Source organism: Lipotes vexillifer, unplaced genomic scaffold (genome assembly GCF_000442215.2).
Source record: "Lipotes vexillifer unplaced genomic scaffold, Lipotes_vexillifer_v1.1 scaffold239, whole genome shotgun sequence".
NCBI classification, from domain to species: Eukaryota; Metazoa; Chordata; class Mammalia; order Artiodactyla; family Lipotidae; genus Lipotes; species Lipotes vexillifer.
In genome coordinates, this window is record NW_006769620.1 from 1,089,118 (window position 1) to 1,111,845 (window position 22,728).

The following is a 22,728-nucleotide window of genomic DNA, read 5'->3' on the forward strand; positions in this document are numbered from 1 at the left end:
CACTAAGGCCTAAAACTGGGTATAAATTATGTTACTTTCGGTACGAGTGTAAACTTTTAAATGCATGCTAATAAACCAGGATAGAAAATTAAGTCCACTGAAACTTACACGAACCTTACAGGGCAGCTCCCAGCATCTAAAACTCATTACAGAAATGGAAATAAATAAATAAGAAAAGAAAGAAAAGGGTACTCTAACACCTTGTATTTTTCAACTCAAGAGGTCAAGAGTGAAATATGACCCCAATATGTCAAGAAAATAGGAATTGTCCACTTTTGTGCCTTGGCACAAATATTTATAGAACTTCATGCTTCATAACCCTCCATGTTCTTACATTATATTTTTATTTCTTAAAAATACAGCAGCAGAAATTCTGTAAAGGTTCTCAGATGAAAAACAATCTAACAGAAGAGGTACAAAGCACCCAGCACGGTTTCCTGACTTCCCCGGCATGGCAATTTTGGTGTAAGAGGCCGCAAAGTAATGCCTCTATTTCCTTCAGCACCTCCCTTGCCTTCCATTTGGTTTTCTATTAACTCTGATCTTTCTTAGATTTGAATCTGAGCCGCCACGGAGTATTTCACTGCACAGGAACAAAAACATGCTATAGTATCACGGTCCTATGAAAGGAAATAAAGGTAAGGTCACCTGTGGGCCTTGGGGTAAAGCCATTCTTCAGAGCATCCTTTCCTCAGACGTCCGGGGTTCAGTATGAATCCATGACCCAGGGAGGGTGACATTTTCATTAAACCCAAAAATGTTGTATACGTTAAAGTTCTAACAAAAGACAACTAAAGATGTCCATAAAGAAAATACATGTCCCCAGTCTTTTTTAAATCAGCATTAAAATGCAATACTGGCCTCAGTGGAATTTAACAAAAAATGTGAGGAACTTTAAATTGAGAATGACTACAATATTAAAATTGCTACTAAGACTTTTCTTTCTTTAACATAAATAAAAACTTTTCTGATATGGTTTTCATTTTTGAAATGGAGAGCAGAATGTCTCCTTTTAGTATTCACTGACCACCAAGATGCAAAACTACAAGTCCTAAGACTAACTGTATGAAAGGAAAAAAAAATCACAGTGAACTCTGGCCTCACATTAGGTATTGTAAAATGAGTGAAGGCAGAGAGGAGAGAGAGAGAGAGAAAGATGCTGCTAAACTCTCTGGTTCATTCACTGCCCAAGCCAAGCTCCAGACTTCCACACATCACCTGCCAGCGATTTATAGTCTCACTTCCATCCTCTCACTCTTGAAATGCTCTTCAAAGTTGCTGGACATCACCCACAGTAACTTGTATTAACACTGTATCTTTTACCCAACTATTTCATCATAGTACACAAAAAAATACCCAACTTAAGACTTTTCCTTAGGAAACTTAATCAACAGCCTATAAATATTCATCTCATATTAGAAGCTAATTATGTCAGTATTTAATATATAAATCAATCTGAGATAGAAGTTACCAAAGGTCAGGGAACTATTTGGCCTAGGGAGGAAGGGTAAAACCCAAATCTTTTGATTATCATCTCCAGAATTTTTTTTAATTGAAGTATAGTTGATTTACAGTGTTGTGTTAGTTTCTTGTACAGCAAAGTGATTGTTATATATTTTATATATTTTTTTCAGATTATTTTCCATCATAGTTTATTACAAGACATTGAATATAGTTCCCTGTGCTATACAGTAGGTCTTTGTTGTTTATGTATAGTAGTTTGTATCTGCTAATCCCAAAATCCTAATTTGTCCCTCCCCGTTTCCCCTTTGGTAACCCTAAGTCTGTTTTCTATGTCTGTGAGTCAATTTCTGTTTTGTAAATAAGTTCATCTGTATCATTTTTTAGATTCCCCACATAAGTAATATCATGATATTTGTCTTTCTCTTACTTACTTTACTTAATATGATAATCTCTAGGTCCATCCATGTTGCTACAAATGGCATTATTTCATTTTTTTATGCCTGAGTAATACTCCATTGTGTGTTTGTGCGTATACATATACATAAATATGCATATACATATATATGCATATATACTCACCACATTTTCTTTATCTGTTTATCTGTTGATGGACATGGACATTTAGGTTGCTTCCATGTCTTGGCTACCGTAAATAGTGTTGCTATGAACACTTGGATGCATGTATCTTTATCAATTATAGTTTTCTCCAGATATATGCCCAGGAGTGGGATTACTAGATCATACGGCAACTCTTTTTTTAGTTTTTTAGGGAAACTCCATACTGTTTTCCATAGTGGGTGTACCAATTTATGTTTCTACCAACAGTGTAGGAGGGTTCCCTTTTCTCCACACCCCCTGCAGCATTTCTTGTTTACAGACTTTTTGATGATGGCCACTCTGACCAGTGTGAGGTGATACCTCATTGCAGTTTTGATTTGCATTTCTCTAATAATTAACAATGTTGAGCATCTTTTCATGTGCCTATTGGCCACCTGGATGTCTTCTTTGGAGAAACGTCTATTTAGGTCTGCTGCCCATTTTTTGATTGGGTTGTTTGTTTTTCTGTTATTGAGCTGTATCAACTATTTGTGTATTCTGGAAATTAAGCTCTTGTCAGTCACACTGTTTGCAAATATTTTCTCTGAGTCCACAGGGTGTCTTTTTGTTTTGTTTATGGTTTCCTTTGCTGTACAAAAGCTTATAAGTTTGATTAGGTCCCATTTGTTTATTTTTGCTTTTATTTCTATTGCCCTGGGAGACTGATCCAGAATTATTTTTCATTAAAGGTACATCATGTTTACATGCGGCTAATGAGTTTAAAGGTTCCAGGTTTAATTATAAGCTAATTCTTCATGTTTAAACCAGCAACTCTATAATTAGTTCAAAAGAAACTTAAGTAAGTTGAATAGAGCCAATCAAAGTTTAATCACATTCAAAGTAAAGCTACTTTAGACTTTGTGGAGTAAACTCCAAGTGGTAAGTTAATGAGAGAGAGAATGAAAATTCAGGGCACTCTAAATTTTTTTAAAAAGCACAGTTTACTTACTTGTATTTTACTCAACATTCCCAAAATTCTTTCTAGAAAGCAGGTTTCCAAATTAAGAACACCTAACATTATCTTTCTACACCACCCTTTAAATTCAAAACCTCTACAAGTGAACAGTTCATCTGTTTGTCAATTCTGCCATCTGCTGGTTACAAATGGAATCACAGCTGTTGATAAAATAACGCAAAAGGTAATTGTTAAATCCAAATGTACCTTCCTTAGGGTTTAAATTTTATCCACTCATTCTGAGGTATAAGTTCACCATGCCTTTAGTCCTTATAAGTAAGCCCCTTTCCACGTATACAAATAGCCAATAGGCATGGAAATAAAAAATAATTTTTTTGTAAGTATAGGTCTTCTCTTTCCTGACAAAACTAACATTCTTGATAAGCCAGACTCTAGACAAAAAGTTAATAGTCTTCTCAACAAAAATAATTTGTATCTTTTAGGCCCTGTGTCTTGAAGTTATTTACAGAATTTTACAGAACCCAGAGGTAAGCTTCAAATGGCTTTTCCACTTTTACAACTTTCTGTAACAGAATGGGGCCATGATTTCACATTTGATGACAAGTCTCATGGATGGATTTATACACTTCAACTAATAAAATCTGAAAATGGAGGAGACTGTAATGCTAACTACACTAATTTCCTACTGCTGCTGTAACAAATTACCACATAATTAGTGGCTTAAAACAACAAAAATCTGGAGATGAGAAGTCCAAAATGGGTCTAAGTGAGCTAAAAATCAAGGGGGCTTCTAGAAGCCCCCTGCATTCCTTGGTTTGCAGCCCCTTCCTCCGTCTTCAAGCCAGCAGCTTAACATCCTAAAACCTCTCTGACACTCCCACTTCCCTCTTATAAGGAGCCTTGTGATTACAGTGGGCTCATCTGGATGATGCAAAAACAAATCTTCCCATCTCAAAATCCTCAACTTAATCACATCTGCAAAGTCCCTTTTGCCATGTTAGGTAACATGGCCACAGGTTTCAGGGACTAGGACATCTTCAGGGGGCCGCTGTTTTGCCCACCAATGTAACCAAAGGCAAGTTTTAGAATCCTCACCTTGTCTTAGTTTAAGAAACCCAGAGTGATCTGAGTTCTTAGCATTACCCAAGTAATATACCTCCCATCTCCAGTTGTGCGTCAGTTCTGCCATTTTTAAAAGATGACATAAAAAGTAGAAAATGAAGGTCTAATATTTGTCTAACTATTCACTCTGCAATGGTGTTTTATCGCCCAAAGCAGCTGGGAAACCTTGTGTACAGCACTAAACTTCTTTGAATTTCAATTTCTTCATTTTCTGAACTGACAGCCTCCCAAAACTGTAAAATTCTAAAAGTGTGCTCCGAACAGCAATTTGTGTGACATGGGACCAGAACCAACACGTAATGAACACTTCATGTATCAGATGCTAGGCTTGAGCACTTTAGAAGTGCTGTATCACTTAAGCTTTACAAGAACTGTGAGTGAGGTAGCATTAACCCGACTTTTCAAGATAAGTAAAACAACAGCTTGGTAAGCTTGCATAAAGGACCTATAGACACAGAGCAAATACACAGACAAGTCACCATTCTGACCCTCATCTGTGTAACTTGACAGCTCATAATCCGTAAGCTGCCTCCTTTCAGAGGTCCTCAAAATATTCTCTACCTATTTAATAAATGTATCCAACTTTTTTATATGCGCATCAAGGACAGGGGTCAAAATTTCTTATTCTTTGTTTCTTAGCACCAATCACAGCACTAGATACATAATAGGCACTCATGTATCTACAAGTATTCAATTACAAACCAAAGCAAATTTGTGACAGTGGCATTTAATTCATTATGCTACCAAGAACCCTACTCTTAACAATATGTTAAAAAATAAAGTTTTGTCACTGACAAAGTGCAGACTCCCACAGAAGCGGTTAATCTTAACTTCATCTTGGAGAGAAGTATTCGGTTTTTCCATTAACCGTGTAGTGGTGGTACTGACCAAGTAACATTCTTGTGGTTTAAGTAGGATTCTCCAGCTTCATCATCCTACATGAAAAGCATACTCATTGTTTCTATAAAGCTAAACTTAATTTGTGTAGCATAAACTGACACTGCTCTTAAAGAGAAAGCCAACACGGAGCTCCCCTTCCCTCCCATGCACTAACTACACAAGACGATCAATGAAACGCACTGGTCAAGCTCGTGAGTCAACACCACCTGAAGGAATGCTGCATACCACATCAGAGAGAAAAGGTCCACACAACAGAAAACGGTCTGAAATGCAGCGGAGAAAGAAGCCATCGGGAAAGTGGAGGGACGGTGGGTAAGCTGCTCCTTGACAAGTGCCTCTGCGAAAAGTCTCTCAGCACATCCATGCGGGTACTTTAAGGAATGACCACCAGCAGGATCATCACTGCACAGGGGTCCTGCCAGGCCCTGCCCTCTTCCTCCCCTTACCACTGTCAGCTCGGGCTCAGAGGGCCGGAACAGCTGGAGAGCTGGGGTGTGCTTCTGAGCTGAGCTCAGGAGACTGACAGCAAGCTCAAGCATGCACACACCACAGACACACGACGAGATGACACAGGTACCCACGAGAAAAGAGGCACTGAAGGAACGCTGCGAGAAGGGCTTTTAAAGGAAGAAGCTCCACCTTATCCTCGTCAACTCACCTTCTCCCTCTGCACCCCCCGCGCTGCCTCGGTGGAGGCTCTAGTCGCCTCTCTCCCCTCGGGATTTCTACAACAGTCTCCTCCCCTCCTTTCACACACCACGCCCAACTCCACACAGCTGCCAAAGGACGTTCTTAAAACACCAACCAGTCGTGCTCTCCTGCTCAGCCCTTCAGAGGATAACAGCCAAAACCTCCTCACCAGAGCAGGCAGGGCCCTCCGGGACGACCAGGTCACATCTGTGCTCCACATGAAACTGGAGAGCGTCTAACAAGGGCTTTGCCTAAGTTCAATAGCCCTCCTTGGACCCGTCCGCCTAACAATCATCCTCCAAAACGCAGCTCAAGGACTAGCTATTCTCTGAGGCCTTTCCTGAATCAACACCCATCCGCCCACTCTAATCCACTCCCCTTCAGGCTCTTGTACTTACTTTTCTTAAAATACCTGTAACCCTTTAGTGTACTTGCATACTTACATGTCCATCTGCACGTCTAGACTTCAAGTCTCTAAAGGCAGTATCTTGTCATTTTATCCTCAGTGACGAGAACACACTAGGCCGTCTTAAGATCTAAATCCACACTGGCAGGTAAGGACAACAAAAGTGGTGGAGGAAACTAAGAGGAGCTGAACAAAAGCAGCTGATATAAAAGGAATCAAAGAGGTCCAAGTGGGGAAAGGACATAAAAAGGAAAGGCAACAGAAAGGAAGTTATTTTTCGCAATTCTGTAGAAAATTCTTTGTGTAATTCTTATAATTTAGCATTCCTAAGAAGGAATTAAAGTCTGTCTGCCTTATGTACTTAATGTTCTGAAGTGAAAACTCCCAGGCACAATGGAAAACGAACAGATAGGAGAACAGGGCAAAAGGCCCCCTTGGGAGAGGCACGTGCTTAGATGCATCAGAAAGCAAAGTGCCTGTGTGAGTGTGGCTGGGTATCTAACAGTTCGGTTGCAGCTTCTAATTGTACAGCGAATTTCCTAGCACTGTCTCTACCCTACTGCCTCCATGCATCTTGACACACACAGGCATTTTCATCTGCAGCACTCCTGAGAGCTTCCTTCTGACTTGACAGTGACACTGCACTTCAGGGATACCCATCTTATTTTCCACTCATCTTCCATGGCTCAATTATACAACTGCACAGGAGTCTGACACACTGCTAACACAAGTGCAAATGAGAGTTCCTCTCTGTTAATTTATGGATGTTTCAAAACATATCATGATCATTTCAAAAGATGAAAAACATTTCAAAAGTTGTTAAACTTTCTTCTATTGTTTTGCTCAGTGGTTCTTAGAAAAGGCCAGTAGAGATCATGAAAAACACTATGCATACACTTTAAACCATGATATTAACAGCATAGTTAAAAAGAACTTAAATCCCTGCTAGGGAAAACACAATGATAAGTAACACGTGCCCCATGCTGTGTAGCTGATAACACTCCTGACAACAATGCATCTAATCCTCCAAGCAGCCAATTCAGTGGAGAAGCTGAATAAAGACGACGTGCTGATGTTCAACGAGCCCCTCAAATGACTGCAGTACACGGCCACCCTCAAAACTAACCAGATTATTAAACTAGGATTTTTTAGTAGGCCTAAAAGTATGTAATTCTGAGGAAAACAAAAGGAATCACACTTTTGATCAGTGTGCTCCACACCTACTAAAATATTCTTATGCACATGACTGCCAAGTCAACTCAACAGAAATATTCACCACTGGGGTATAAATCAAAATTTTTGATACTCCCTTATGAGTGGTGCTTATGTATCACTGAACACCAGAAACATCTAGGAATCTTGTTTAAAATGCAGGGCCCACAATGCCACCTCCAAAAATCTTTATTTGTAACCTGCTGCCCAGGCAAATGATTCTAAAGTAGGTGCTCCCTGGGCCACACGGTTGTGTGAAGTACTCTTAGAGGCTGTCAGAAAAGCATTTACGAAACATGGTATCAGAGTTCCCAGCTTTCTCAATCCCAAGTTAGAATGGGACTGGAAAGAAAAATCCACCAGCATCTATGTGTGTAAGGACATCCACAGACATCACCCATGAGCACATTAAATTCACAGGGGCCATTTTAGAAGCAAAGAAATTTTAATAATTCTTCTATTTCTGAAAACAATATTAACTAAGTCCGTAAGTAGGATAAGACCCAGAAAAAGTAAAATCCTAAAGCTGAAAAAAAACACATCACTACCACTGCAATGTTATAGCATCTGTTATACTAAAGTAAACCCACCCCAACCCTTCTGATCTAATTACAGATTCTACTTCTCACAGGGCTTTTTCTGTGTCTGATGAAAACGGAGCTGTAAAATAATTGAGGCAGGGATTTAGAGATTTGGTACAGCAAACCTCCTAATAAAAATGGCACAAACGGGACTCTTCTCAGTGTTGTTACATATTAAACCTTATTTGATCGATTTTACTGTATTCCAAATCACACACATAAGGTAGAAGCTTGTAATTATAGTTTTATTGATTTGTCATTAACTTTTAATCAAGCTGCTGCTACAGGGAATGGTTATTACAGCAGTGTTCTTTTGTTTCTAAGTTTCACACACTTACCATCCCTACAACAAAGTAATTGTGGACACATTCAATGCCAACAAAAATATAGTATTATTTCTAAGGAATGTGTCTGCAACATAAGCATCTTATATCAGCACAGATGTGTTACAGAACAATGACTGCACTAAACTATATCTGATTTTCTCTTGGTCTCTTTACACCTTTCTGATCGCTGACAGATATAAATGTTCTGTTTTATATTCCTTATTTGTTCCTCCTAAATTCATCTGTTTCTTTCTCTTACTTACAGCAACCACACTTGGCTGAGTCTGCAACCAATTTATGCTCTATGAAACTGAAAGCAAATTACTAAAACAGAAAGGCAGTAGGTACGTGTCTGAAGCATTTATTAAGAACAATGATACTGAATGGTTGCAGGAAGTTTTTTAAGAAAGTTTAAAGATTACAGGAGCAACAGAACATTTCACAAACTTCATAAATCTAACAAAAGTCTTAGCATCCTAAACTGTAACTGAATTAAAATCAAACAAAGTCAACAGCAAGAGATGTTTCACAGGTGAAATCCTCAATCTATGTACCTGCTGCTGATCAGTTCTCCTCTGAAGGCTCTCCAGGCATCAAAGAAACTATAAAAAGGCATCTGACATGAGGCCTTACTGCCTAAAGGACCATGGAAACCATAAGAGACACAATAAAGATAAGAATGTCCTAGAATTATTTATTTCCAGTCTTACAGATACCTATTTCCTAACTCTAAAGTCTACCTACGCCACTTTCTATGCCCAACAGTTCACACAGAATATTACATTTAAAAGGCTCTAATTTTTTAAAAAATACCAGTTACAGATACTAACATATTGGAATACAGTGTTTTCTACAAATCGAAAGCTGCATTAGTAGCATGACGGAACTAACAGCTATCCTTTGCCCTATTTAATTATACCACTTTATATATTCTTCGTAAGTCTAAGAGACAGGAATTTTATAAATTGAAGAAAGTCTATCCTCCAACATGGCAAACCAGCTTTCAAGCAAGATGGTCCTGTGGGAAATGAAAAAAAAAAGTGGCCAAGTTCTTTTTGCTGCTTGCTCTCAGCAGCATAATAGAAAATGTAAACCAAATGTTGAACTTACGAGGATATATTTAAGCTAAATCAAAGCAACAGGCAATTCTAAAATAGAAGCAAGAGCAGTCAAAGGGACAGAATTTTTACAAGCTGAGAGACAATGAAACTCTGTCACACCATTTGTTATTCTTGAGTATATATACTCGAAAATAACTGCATGCAATGAGGTTCTAATGTCAGAACATAATCATAAAAACACAATCCAGGGGCTTTCCTGGTGGCGCAGTGGTTGAGAGTCCGCCTGCCGATGCAGGGGACACGGGTTCGTGCCCCGGTCCGGGAGGATCCCACATGCCGCGAAGCGCCTGGGCCCGTAAGCCATGGCCGCTGGACCTGCACGTCCGGAGCCCGTGCTCCGCAACGGGAGAGACCATGGCAGTGAGAGGCCCGCGTACCGCAAAAAAAAAAAAAAAACACAATCTAAACCAAGAATAATAGGTTCAAAGATTTTTTTTAATTAAATATATATTGCTTTTAAATCGCAGACTAAACCAATATTCAGGCAGAATTCAAGCACTGGAGTCCTTACTTTGGGTAGGAGTGAGGGGAATGAAAATTCCCAGAAATTGTACACAAATTGTCCGTATGTTCACTTTCCTGGAGAGACAACCGCAGATTTCACTAGATTCCTAAAGGGGTCTCTGGCTCAGAAAGGAACTACTACTTTATGCTCCTTGCTCCTCAAAAATTAATATATTGTTAGTCTCATCACACTAAAAAGCTCAGTAAATTATGAAGGCAAGTTTTTTTTTAATCCAGAGTTAGCTTAGGTTCTGCAAAATCATTTTTCAACCAATGACAAAAGGAAGTTTTATAGAAAACACTTCCGTGAATTTAGTGTCTTTCAGGCTAATTTCTTTCAACATTCTCTTCAAGAAACCATCCAAATGATTTCTTAGATCAAGGAATTCACTGTATAGTAACGGCAAAGTATAAAATTATATATATATATATATATATATATATATCCCAGATATAAATAAATAAATGCAAAAATGCTGAAGACCAGAGGTCATCTTTTTTTCCATCTTATACATCATAACCTGAACAATTCAAATTATCACATGAAAGGGGAGACCCTCGCTTTTCTTTAAATCTGAGATTATTTCCTCCATAATTCCTTTTCTCCTGGATTGTCCAACTATATTAGTATCTGATATGTGTTCATCAACCAAAATGATATAATTAATATGACTTTTCTTTACAATAATTTATAAAGAAATTATCTTAACACTTCCCAACTCATTCTATGAGTCCAGTTTTACCTTGATACCAAAACCAGTCAAAGACACAAGAAAAGATAACTACAGACCAGTATCTCTTATGAATAAAGTAAGTCCTCAACAAAATACTAGTACATAAATCTAGCACTATATAAACAGTATTATATACCATGATCAAGTGAGTTTTAACATTTGGGTTGCAAATGCAAGAGTGGTTTAACATTTGACAATCAATTAATGTAATACACCATATCAGTAAAATAAAGAATAAAACCACATGATTATCTCAACAGATGAACAAAAGGCACTGACAGAATGTAACCCTTTATGACAGAAATATTACTGAAACACTAAATACTTTCTTCCTAAGATCAGAAACAAGATAAGGATGTCCACTCTCACCACTCCTATTCAACACTGTACTAGAGCTTCTAACGAGAGCAGTTAGGGAAGAAAATGAAATAAAAGACATATAGATTGTACAGAAAGAAGTAAAACTAGCTCTATGTGCAGATCATACGATCTTGTATATAGAAAATCTGTAAGAATCCACTAAACTTTAGAACTAATTAATTCAGCAAGGTTGGAAGATACAAGATCAATACACAAAAATGAATTTATTTCTATACAGTAGCAATAAACTAACTGAAAATGAAATGAAAAAAGTTCAATTTACAATAACGTCAAAAAGAATAAATTACTTAGGAATAAATTTAACAAAAGAAGTGTAAAACGTATACTGTGAAACTATGAAACATTGTTAAAAGAAATTACATAAGTCCTAAAGAAATGAAAAGACAGCCTATGTTTGTGGATTGGAAAATTTAAGCATTTTTGTTAACATGGTATGCTCCCCAAATTAATTTGCAGATTCAGTGTTATCCTTATCAAAATCTCATTTGCTTTTTTTGCAAGCTCATTTTGCAAGAAATTGACAAGCTCATTCTAAAATTCACATAATGAGTTCCCTGGTGGCCGAGTGGTTAGGACTCTGGGCTTTCACTGCCATGGTCCAGGTTCAATCCCTGGTTGGGGAACTGAGATCCAGCAAGCCATGAGGTGAGGAAAAAAAAAAAAAAATTCACATAAAAATGCAAAAGACCCAGAAGAGGCAAAACAATCCTGACAGAGAAGAACAAAGCTGGAGGACTCACACTGCTGATTTCAAAACTTACTACAAAGCTGTGGTCATCAAGGCTCTGTGGTACTAGCATAAGGATAGACGTAGAGATCGATAGAATAGAACAGGGTCCACAAATAAACCCCACCTTTACATCAATTAGTATTTGACAAGGGTGCCAAGGCAATTCCATGGGTAAAGAAATAGTTTAGCAAATGGCACTACGTCAACTGGATATACACACGCAAAACAATAAAGTTAGACCACAGCCTCAAACCAGATAAAAAAATTAACTCAAAATGGATCAAAGACCTAAAAATATGAGTTAAAACTAGAAAACTCTTGAAAGAAAACATAGGTATAAATATCTTCATGATCTCAGATTAGGCAATGGTTTCTTAGATACGACATCAAAGCACAAGCAATGTAAGATAAAACAGATAAACTAGACATCAAAATTTAGAACTTATGCTTCAAGGGACACCATTAAGTGAAAAAAATGCACAGAATGGGAAAAAGTTTTGCCAATATATAAAGAGCTCCGACAACTTATTAACAAAAATACAACCTAATTAAAGAATGAGCAAAGGAGATGCATAGACATTTCTCCAAAGGAGATATGTAAATAACCAATAAGCACAGGAAAAGATGCTCAAAATCATTAGTTACCAGGGAAAGGCAAGTCAAAATCACGATACCACTGAATGTCTATTTGTTTGTTATAATTAAAAAGACAGGTAGGGGCTTCCCTGGTGGCGCAGTGGTTGAGAATCTTCCTGCCAATGCAGGCGACATGGGTTCGAGCCCTGGTCTGGGAAGATCCCACATGCCGTGGAGCAAATGAGCCCGTGAGCCACAACTACTGAGCCCGCGCGTCTGGAGCCTGTGCTCCGCAACACGAGAGGCCACGACAGTGAGAGGCCCGCGCACCGCGATGAAGAGTGGCCCCCGCTCGCGCAACTGGAGAAAGCCCTCGCACAGAAACAAAGACCCAACATAGCCAAAAATAAATTAATTAATTTTTAAAAAAAGAAAAAGACAGGTAACACCAAGTGGTGTCAAGGATGTGCAGAAGAAACTGGAACTCTTACGCACTGCTGGTGGGAATGTAAAATGGTGCAGCCACTTCGGAAAACAGCCTTGGTGAGTTCCTCAGACGGTTAAAAATAAAGTTACCATATGACTGATATTTCCACTCCTAGGTATGTATCCAAGAAAATCAAAAACATAGGCAATTGATGATACATGCTATAGCATAGATGAAATCTTGAAAATGTAAGTGAAAGAAGCCAGTCACAAAAGACCAGATTGTAAGGATTCCACATTTTTTGTTATCTTTCAAGAATTTGTCAAATTTATTAACATACGGTTTTCATAATATTCTCTTCTTATTCCTTTCTAACAGCATAATACGACAGAATGTGCATATTATAAAATTCATCCATTTTAAGGATACAATTCAATGGTTTTTAATATATTCACAGACATGTGCAACCATCATCCTAGTCAATGTTAGAACATTTTCATCACCTCAGAAAGAAACTTGGTAGGATTTCATGTATATGAAATGTCCAGAATAGGCAGATCTATAGAGACAGAGTAGGTCAGTGGTTGTTGCCTAAGGTGAGAATGTTGGGGGAAATGGGAAGTGACTGCTAATGGGTACGAGGTTTCTTGTTGGGGCGATGATGATGCTCTAAAACTGACTGTGGCGATGGCTGCAGCTGTGAGTACAGCAAAAAAACACTGAACTGTACACTTTAAATGGATAAATCATACAGGATGTGAATTACATCTCAAAACAGTTATTTTTTTTTTTTAGTTATTTTCTCCTTTTTTCTGGTTTTTTTTTTTTTTTTGGCCGTGCCATGCGGCTCACAGGATCTTAGTTCCCCGACCAGAGATTGAACCCATGCACCCTCGGCAGTGAAAGCATAGAGTGCTAACCACTGGACCGCCAGGGAATTCCATAAAGTGCAATCTCTCTCTTTCATCACCCTCATTCACCGTATTCTCAAGAGAAGAAAATTAGGTTACAAAACAGTTTGTAGATTCTCATCCAAATTTTCTAAAGGAAAATAGTGCACAGAAAACAAAACCACAATATATCACAGTTGTTTCTTATGTAAATCTTATAAAGGCTGATTCATTTTTCTAACTTCCTAACATAAATACATACCACTACTTTATTAAATGAAAAACGATATACACTACTTGACAAAATGATAAAAGACTTATAAACCGAGACCCTTCTCTTCAATTTCTTGTCCATTCCTGTTAATGCACCCTGCCCCTAACAACTTTCTGGGATTATTAAGATAGACTAAATAGAGAGATAAGCAGATACATAGACACATACATACATACAAAACAAACAAGACAATGTGATTTGAAAGTAACCATAGTAAAGGACAATTTCTGGGTGGATACACAAAAATAATTTTAATTAAAGTTGTCCATTAGTAGTAGGCAGGGGGACTGGAGAAAGGTAAGTGGGTGAAGGGGTGGGAAAGCTCTTATTTGTATTATACTCTTCTCTGTGTAAGTTTAGAAAAAATATATATTCCTGTACTATTTTTTAATTACAAATATTTTACCACATACATTATGATTTACTGGCTCATGAATTATTTACAGAAGAGTTGGATAATTTTTTAAACACATAGGAGGGATGGACTGCCTGTGTTTTTGTCATTGCTTTCCAATTTTACTTCATTATAATCAGACACCAAATGATCTGTATGACATTATCTCTACACTATTTTTTGAAAGTTGCTTTGTGGACTACTGGGTCATACACTTTTATTAATGTTCCAAGTGTGCTTGAAAAAATGAATAATCTTTAGCAGTTAGGTGCAGAACTCCATACACATCCATTAGACCATTCTTGCCATTGTGTTGCTCAAATCTTCTACGGTCTTAACAAGTTACCTGCCTGGTCCTAAAACTTTTATGGATAGATGTGAATAACTCCAATGAAGACAGTAATTGTATTCATTTTTCATTATAATTCTGGCAACATTTTGCTTTATATTTTGAGACTATGCTATTTAGTCCAGGTTCAGGTTTACTACATCTCCCAGGAGAACTGTTCCTCATATCATTATACAGTGGTCTCCTTGTTTTTTGCTTTCAGTCTTTTTTTTTTTTTCCTGGTCTGATATTAACATTACTATCAGCTCTCTTTCAGCTAGTCTTTCTGAATCAGTTAGGGGTGATCAGAGAAGTAGACCCACTAAGAATGATAAGAATAAGAAGCTATTACAGGGATATAAACAGTAATTGTGGGAGCTGGTTAAGCAACGTATGTAGAACTGTTACTTCTGCATCTAGTGTTGGGACAGAAACTTAGAAGGCATGCAATCAGGAAGGAAAAATGGATGTGAAATGGGGAAGAGCAAGGACAAACTGGAACTCGCATTCTCCCTCACCAATCACAATGATGTGGGTGACCTACAACATAAATTGGCACCCTTCACAACAGAGCCCACACAACTGACTCAAAATTTAGAGAAGCTGAAGGAGAAGACCCAGTGAGAGTTGGAGGAGCTGGAGGCTTGACTGCTGCCTGAAGCCAACAGATCAGTGATGAGGTGTATGAACTGCAGCAGTGCCTGACCTCCCACCAACCTTCTGAGCATGAACAGAACCGCTGCTTTACTTCCACCTTACAAATCTTGAGCAATTTTCTCTTGTAGCCAGGCTAACCTGGAGCCCTCCTGGAAAGGGTGTTCTAGGAAATAGAGGTCCAGCTCAATTATGCTGACCCAACATGAAGCCACCAAAATTTGCATGGATATTTTCCTCTACCTCTTTAATTTTATTCTTTCTGTATAATTATGTTTGAGGTGCATCTCTTGTAAATAGCAGATAGCTGGATTTTTCTTTCATCCTATATAGACTGTCTTTCAACTACCATGTTTAAACCATTTACGTTTATTGGGATTTATGACTTTCAAATTTAAAAAAGAATTGTCTTTTAAAAATGAAATGAAGTAATACCTGTACTGAAGATATTTTCATACTTTGCATTTCTGAAGTATTTTATACACATAACTTATTACCTACCACCTCTCCAGCAGAGGCAGCCAACATATGCTTCACAGGGATCAAATACGAAGATGAATCAGTGTGCAAAAACCATTTCACATATTCATAGGTGATGAAAAAGGCAGCAGCTGAAATGTAAAACAAACCAGTCTTTCACAAAGTTTAAATATATATGTAAACTGTTGAGATATGTTTCTTGAAAAAAATTACAACTCTACTTATTAAATTACAACAAAGATAATAATATAAGTAATATAAATAAGTATAAATAATAAACTGAACTATAAATATTTATAAATATATATTATTTATATAATACATACATATATTATATATATTTATATATAATATATGTATATATTTATAACTATAATATAAACAATAAAGATAAAATAATAATATGTACTATTCCCCCCCACCCCTTCACTCTTGCAGATTTGACTGAGCCCATGTTACATGCCTGACTTTGGACTTACAAACATGCAGATGACATGATCCCTGCCCTGAGGAAGACTAACAGCTAACCTGGCATTTACCAGTTTGTACTGATAAGTCACTTAACACTTTTTAGTTAAGTTTTTTAGAAAAGGATATGAATTTCTGTGATGCAAAACATCTTTATATATGGTCATAAAATAATCAGCTACACTGATTTCTAGACAGGTTAAAATTGCAAACACATATCTTAACTAAATAAAGCATCTATTCCATAATGTTTTCTTGCTGGTTACTCAAAATAACCATGGCTACTTTTTACTACATCAACTCACTTTTACATCAAGGAAATAATCAACTACTGAATTAAAACTGGAAATCAAAATCTCTAAAAAGCTACCCCTAGGGCTTCCCTGGTGGCGTAGTGGTTGAGAGTCTGCCTGCCGATGCAGGGGACACAGGTTCGTGCCCCGGTCTGGGAAGACCCCACATGCCGCGGAGCGGCTGGGCCCATGAGCCATGGCCGCTGGGCCTGCGCGTCCGGAACCTGTGCTCCACAACGGGAGAGGCCACAACAGTGAGAGGCCCGCGTACAACAAAAAAAAAAAGCTACCCCTATCACCATGAACTAATCTTAGCTGCACAGGAAGGCTTTAAGACTTGCCATGTATTGTTAATAAAAAGATGTCCATCACTCACGTAAAAGGTGAGGCACAAAAGATAAATAAATGGCAAATTCACCTTTCGAAGGGCATTTGAACATGTCACACAGTAAAGTCTGAAACACTCAGGAAAAGAGCTTGGTAGTGAAAATCAGTTCTCCACAGTTAAAGTCAACAAGCTTGTAAACATCCCTCAGTGGCAAACAAACAAACAGCAGGTCAAATGAGGAGGCACACTGTCCCCGGATGAGTAATGACCATGCAAGCAGCTGTATATAGTTAATGCAGTTCCCAATTCCCACTTGTGATTCTTATTTAGGCTGTTCCTACTTTGGCCTACTCACTAAATGAGCTAGGATATCTCCAGTCGCATTCGGCTGTAAGTTCCACCTGCTACACGTTCCACCCACCCACACCCACCCCCCAGGAGTGAAAACAAAACAAAGAACTATGGTTTTTCTACATTCCCTTCTCAACATAGAGTAAGGGTCTTGAATACAGGTCTTTTCCTCTCTTCTTTCGACCCTCAGTCCCTTCCATAGCCCCTGCACAATATGTTCTCAAAAAAGTCTACAAGCCTCTGAATGTTACACTGGTGCACTGTACTCTGTCTAAAACGTTAACCAATAGCAAAAATTGTTTAAAGTGCCACATAAAAAGTTTCAATTCACCAAAAATTTGCTGAAAAACAGGAAGGCCATTTCTGAAACACTGACACTTTGACTCTTTATCCAGCACCTCCCATTCAAAGATGTTCTGTGGATGTCAAAAAAAGAAAAAGAAAAAGAAAAAGCAGGGCAAAAAGAACACCACTTTCTCAAACATACAAAAATTCAAAACCACATTCTGTATGTAAACTCCTGCTGACAAGAATCTAAACCAGCCCTGTGCGCTTAATGGAGCACCATGTACCCTGAAGACCATCACTAATACTTCATCTACCAACAATTCCTACGTAATACATAAGAGAAAAAAGAATAGTTACAATGATGAGGGAGGCATCTTAAGAATGGATGACCAGGGCTTCCCTGGTGGCGCAGTGGTTGAGAGTCCGCCTGCTGATGCAGGGGACACGGGTTCGTGCCCCAGTCCGGGAAGATCCCACATGCCGTGGAGCGGCTGGGCCCGTGAGCCATGGCCGCTGAGCCTGTGCGTCCGGAGCCTGTGCTCCGCAACGGGAGAGGCCACAACAGTGAGAGGCCCGCGTACCGCAAAAAAAAAAAAAAAAAAAAAAAAAAAAAAAAAAAAGAATGGATGACCAAAAGACAGGGACTTAGTAACATATTTCTTTGCAATTCCCTAGTTCAGAGGCTCCCAAACTTGTCTGCATATTAAAATTACCTGGGGATTTTTTTTTTCAAACCTCCAAAGCCCAGGCCACACCTCAGGCCAACTAAATCCCAAATCTCTGGGAGTGAGACAGCAGTACTTTCTTTTAAAAAAAAAAAAAAAAAAATCTCTTCAGGTGATCAGGTGATTGAAATACAGACAAATTTAGGAACCAAGGCGCCTCTCACACATATAGAGCTATACTTGGCATCGAGTGGGTCCTCAATAGCGACTTGCTATGATCAATTACTGAAAATTAAGACATAAAATAATTCAAGGATAACCTCAAAACAGTTGGCTGCTCTAAGGATGGCTCAGGAAGATAAACTAAAGGACCAAAAAGATTTGCTCTACAAATCTTTATGTGAATGTTATGCTCACAGATGGATGTAGATAGACATCTTAATGTCAAGTTAACAAGAAAATGAAATATACTGAGAAAAAAGAAATCAAACTCCAGAATTTAAGAATCTTCTGGAGCAGGGGTTTTGTGAGTGAGTGTGTGTGTGAGAGTGTGTGAGAGTGTGTGTGTGTGTGTGTGTGTGTGTGTTTGATAGTGGTGGTTTTCTGTTTGCTTAGTCTGCTTTTGAGTGCCAATCAAAGCATCAGTAAACAATTATTTAAATAAGTATCTGAAAAGAGGTGGATTAAATGAAACAGATTATACTGATTATAGAATAAAAGGGCCATAAATCACACAACTTCAAAACCAAAACAAAAGCAAGACAATGGAAAGAGGAGGTTAGTGGGAATGGGTTGCATCATCTGAGAGCAATTTAGTTAAGACAAAGATTTAATGCCTCTTAGGTTCATCTGCTCCACGAGAATCTCCAAGCCAGTGGTTATTAAACTCAGATTCATATCTGAATCACCTGGGAAGCTACTAAAACTCCTGATACCCAGGCAAAGACCAGACCAATTAAACTTCTGATGGAGACACAGGCGTTAAGTATTTTGTTAAACTTCCCAAGAGATTCCAACGTGCAGGCAAGGTTGAGAACTGCTGTAAGACATTACAATCAATGTTACAGGAACACTTTAAGGATTCTAACAAGGAGTTTTAACAACAACAAAAACCACTCATTTAAAGATTGCTCATTTTTTATTACAAATACACTAGAATGGAATCTATAACACCAGCTGAGTCAAAAATAATGGATTAATGAATAGAAAATAAATTCAGGAGATCAACTACATCAATCATATAAGGAATTCTATATAGGGTTGGACCACATACCATTCTGAAAATAAATCACATTATCTTGGCTTTATATAAAGCAGTGATAATACCAATATAATTTTTACCATTAGGAAAGGATCCAACAGCAGCAGAAGGAACGCCAGCATATACTCCACGAAAACCACCAGCCTTATTAAATCCTTGGGGGCTCTGCAGCCTGGTTTTAATGGTATCCAGAGGAAATAATATCAAGTCAACACAGACACCTGCTACCCCACCAGCCTTTAAAAAAAAGAAAAAGAAAAAAAGGTTACAATAAAATAAATTGCCATTTTGGGGATGAGGTAGTTTTTAAAGCATATTTCTTTAAGTATGCTTTTAAAGTATACCACAGACTACTTTGGTACAGTCAAAACACCTCTTACCTAAATCTACAGACTGCCCTGGGAAAATAACCATTATTGTGATATATTTTCAAGTTGTAAATTTTATATTACATATTCTGTTTTAAAAAAATGTTTAATGATTTTTAATAATTTTAAAATAAATTTCAAATTTATTTTTAATGATTTCATAGGGTTCAAAAAAGTAAATGAACAAACCTCAGAAAGGTAAAGAGTTCAAAGTCTCCTTCCCTGCCCCTAAAAACCCAAGTAACCAGTTTTGGTTTCTTATTGTATCCTTCCCAAGTTACTTTAGGCATATACAAGCAAATATGAATATTTATTTTACCTTTTTCTTTTAAGTAAAAGGTGGTATGCTGCACCTTGTTTTTTTCATTTGACAATTTATCTCAGTGATCTTTCCAAATTACACCAAATGTTATATTTTTTGCCTTTTTAACTAATAAGTAGTGAATCTGCATTAAGAAAAAAATTGTTTTGAGACTTACATTCTAAACGGTAATGCTCCTTGTGAATCTAGATCCATATTTTAAGAATCACACATGTAAGGATTCCTATGGTATCCTCTCTACTTTGTGTATATTTGAAAATTCCTTGATACTTTTTAAGTGAATAAATGAAGGGGGAAAAAAAAGTGAAATTCCTAGAGGACATTAAAACCTAACCCAAACTAGTCATCTCCCAAGAGATACCATGCTGCTTTGGAGAAGCTGCACTTTAAAACCTGATTAAAAACTAAGTTTTCACCTCGTGATTACACTAAAGCATATGTAGAATATTTTAAAAACTGGTTACAGCTTAGTCAAAGCAAAAAGAGACTCAGAAAAATATGAACTCAGAGACTGTCAAAGAAAGGTCAACACACAAGGTCTAAAGGCATCATTTAAAGATATGAATCAACACCATTTCACAGTAAGCAGGTAGAAAAACTACGAAGAGGCAACTCTCAATACGGTTCCTACATAGTAAGTTTTAAACTGAATTGCTAACTTTTCCTATCTTCTGGATTTTGAACCATGTGAATATATTACCTATTCAAAAAGTAAAAGTAGACATTAAAAATTATATATTCCATGACACAGAAAAAGAAGGATCAGTACTATTTAAACATACAGGCAGAGTTCAAAATGATCCGCTGTTTCCATCCTTTGGGTTGACAGAATGCTCAAGTGGTACAAAGGTTAGTACCTAGCAAACACTTTCTGCTCTACTTGCCACTCACCATAAAACCACTGCAAGGGGCTTCCCTGGTGGCGCGGTGGTTGGGGGTCCACTTGCCAATGCGGGAGGCGCGGGTTCATGCCCCAGTCCAGGAGGATCCCGCGTGCTGCAGAGCGGCTGGGCCCGTGGGCCATGGCCACTGGGCCTGCGCGTCCAGAGCCTGTGCTCCATGGCGGGAGGGGCCGCAGTGGTGAGGGGGCCCACGGACCGCAAAAAAAAAAAAAAAAAACACTGCAAGACTTCATTGGAAAAATGAAATTACCCTGATGAGAAATTAAATAATGTGTATTTTTCAATTAGTTAGCATAGGTAATTACTAAAATTTAGTGTACACTAGAAAAGTACATTACCATAGGGACTTCCCTGGTGGCGCAATGGTTAAGACTCTGCCTGCCACTGCAGGGGACGTGGGTTCGAGCCCTGGTCCAGGAAGATCCCACATGCCGTGGAGCAACTAAGCCCATGTGCCACAACTACTGAGCCTGTGCTCTAGAGCCCATGAGCCACAACTACTGAGCCTGTGCTCTAGAGCCCGCGAGCCACAACTACTGAAGCCTGCTGTGCCACTACTACTGAGCCTGAGCTCTAGAGCCCACGAGCCACAACTACTGAAGCCCGTGTGCCACAACTACTGAGCCTGAGCTCTAGAGCCCACGAGCCACAACTACTGAAGCTCGCTCACCTAGAGCCTGTGCTCCGCAATGAGAAGCCACCGCAGTGAGAAGCCCACACACTGCAACAAAGAGTAGCCCCCACTCGCCATAACTAGAGAAAAGCCTGCGCGCAGCAATGAAGAACCAACGCAGCCAAAAATAAATAAAAATTTTAAAAAAAGAAAAAGAAAAGTACATTACCATATACGTTAATACTATATGATCAGACTGAAAGGCATAACAGAACCCCAAAGACCACGCGGGATACTCTGCAAATGACCTAAAAAGTTGTCACCAAAAGAACACAGAGATGTGCCAGTAAAGCACCACAAGTGGGAGTAAAAGAATGACAATGTGGGATTTCTTTCCAGATGTAAAGGTGGCCTTTTCTAAGTCAAGGGAAAAAGTTCACAAGTAACGTAGCAAAGATAAAAAGAAAAAAAAGCTAACTTTTTCAACATTCTTCTCACTTATTCTTTAAGGATTTTATAAAATTCAGTAGGTAATAAAATATTTTGCCTGCCTCTTCATTTTCTCAAAACACAAGAAAATCTTGGTGAGAATGACTGATATGACTGGTTTCTTTAAAAATAGCTGCACTTCATTCTAATTTTCTCTTTAATCTTAGGAGTGGGTTCAGAGAGATGCTTGCTGTCTACTGCTAAATTTTAATCAATAAGTGAATACTCTTTTAATCTATTTGGCTATTTTGCATGCATTGATTCTCCAGCCCTTGTTTCATCAGAATTCTTATCGTCTGAGAATAAAATGACCAGATTGAATCTATTTATCTAGTAAACCATGAATCAAGAGTTACTAATTGCTTCTGTGGATTTCAAACTTCTATAACTTAAATGTCACTTAAATTCATGGGACTGAAAAAAGTGCTGCTAAAAGAAGATTAAGAATTACCTATGTATTTAGACACATAGCAACATATCTAAGATTTAAACAAACACTTTAAGGAATGCTTATAATTTTTCATCAAGCCAGCATCAACTGAATTACAAGGGACTCTACTAATTTCTTTTTTCTTTAGCCTGAGAAATTTGTTTTATCTATGATCATTTATCAAAAATGTTATCAGGCGGGACTTCCCTGGCAGTACAGCGATTAAGACTCCATGCTTCCACT

At 38.1% G+C, this 22,728-nt stretch overlaps 1 protein-coding gene across 1 annotated transcript in view; it reads right to left on the minus strand.

Moving 5' to 3' along the window:
- SLC25A26 (solute carrier family 25 member 26) overlaps positions 1-22,728 on the minus strand; it is a 146,131-nt gene that overhangs the window by 114,050 nt on the left and 9,353 nt on the right. The window contains exons 2-3 of the mRNA XM_007445669.1: positions 19,442-19,598; positions 15,729-15,838 (exon numbers count right to left, since the gene is read on the minus strand). Of these exons, the coding sequence (XP_007445731.1) occupies positions 15,729-15,838; positions 19,442-19,598 (267 nt within the window). The remainder of the gene's footprint in view (positions 1-15,728; positions 15,839-19,441; positions 19,599-22,728) is intronic.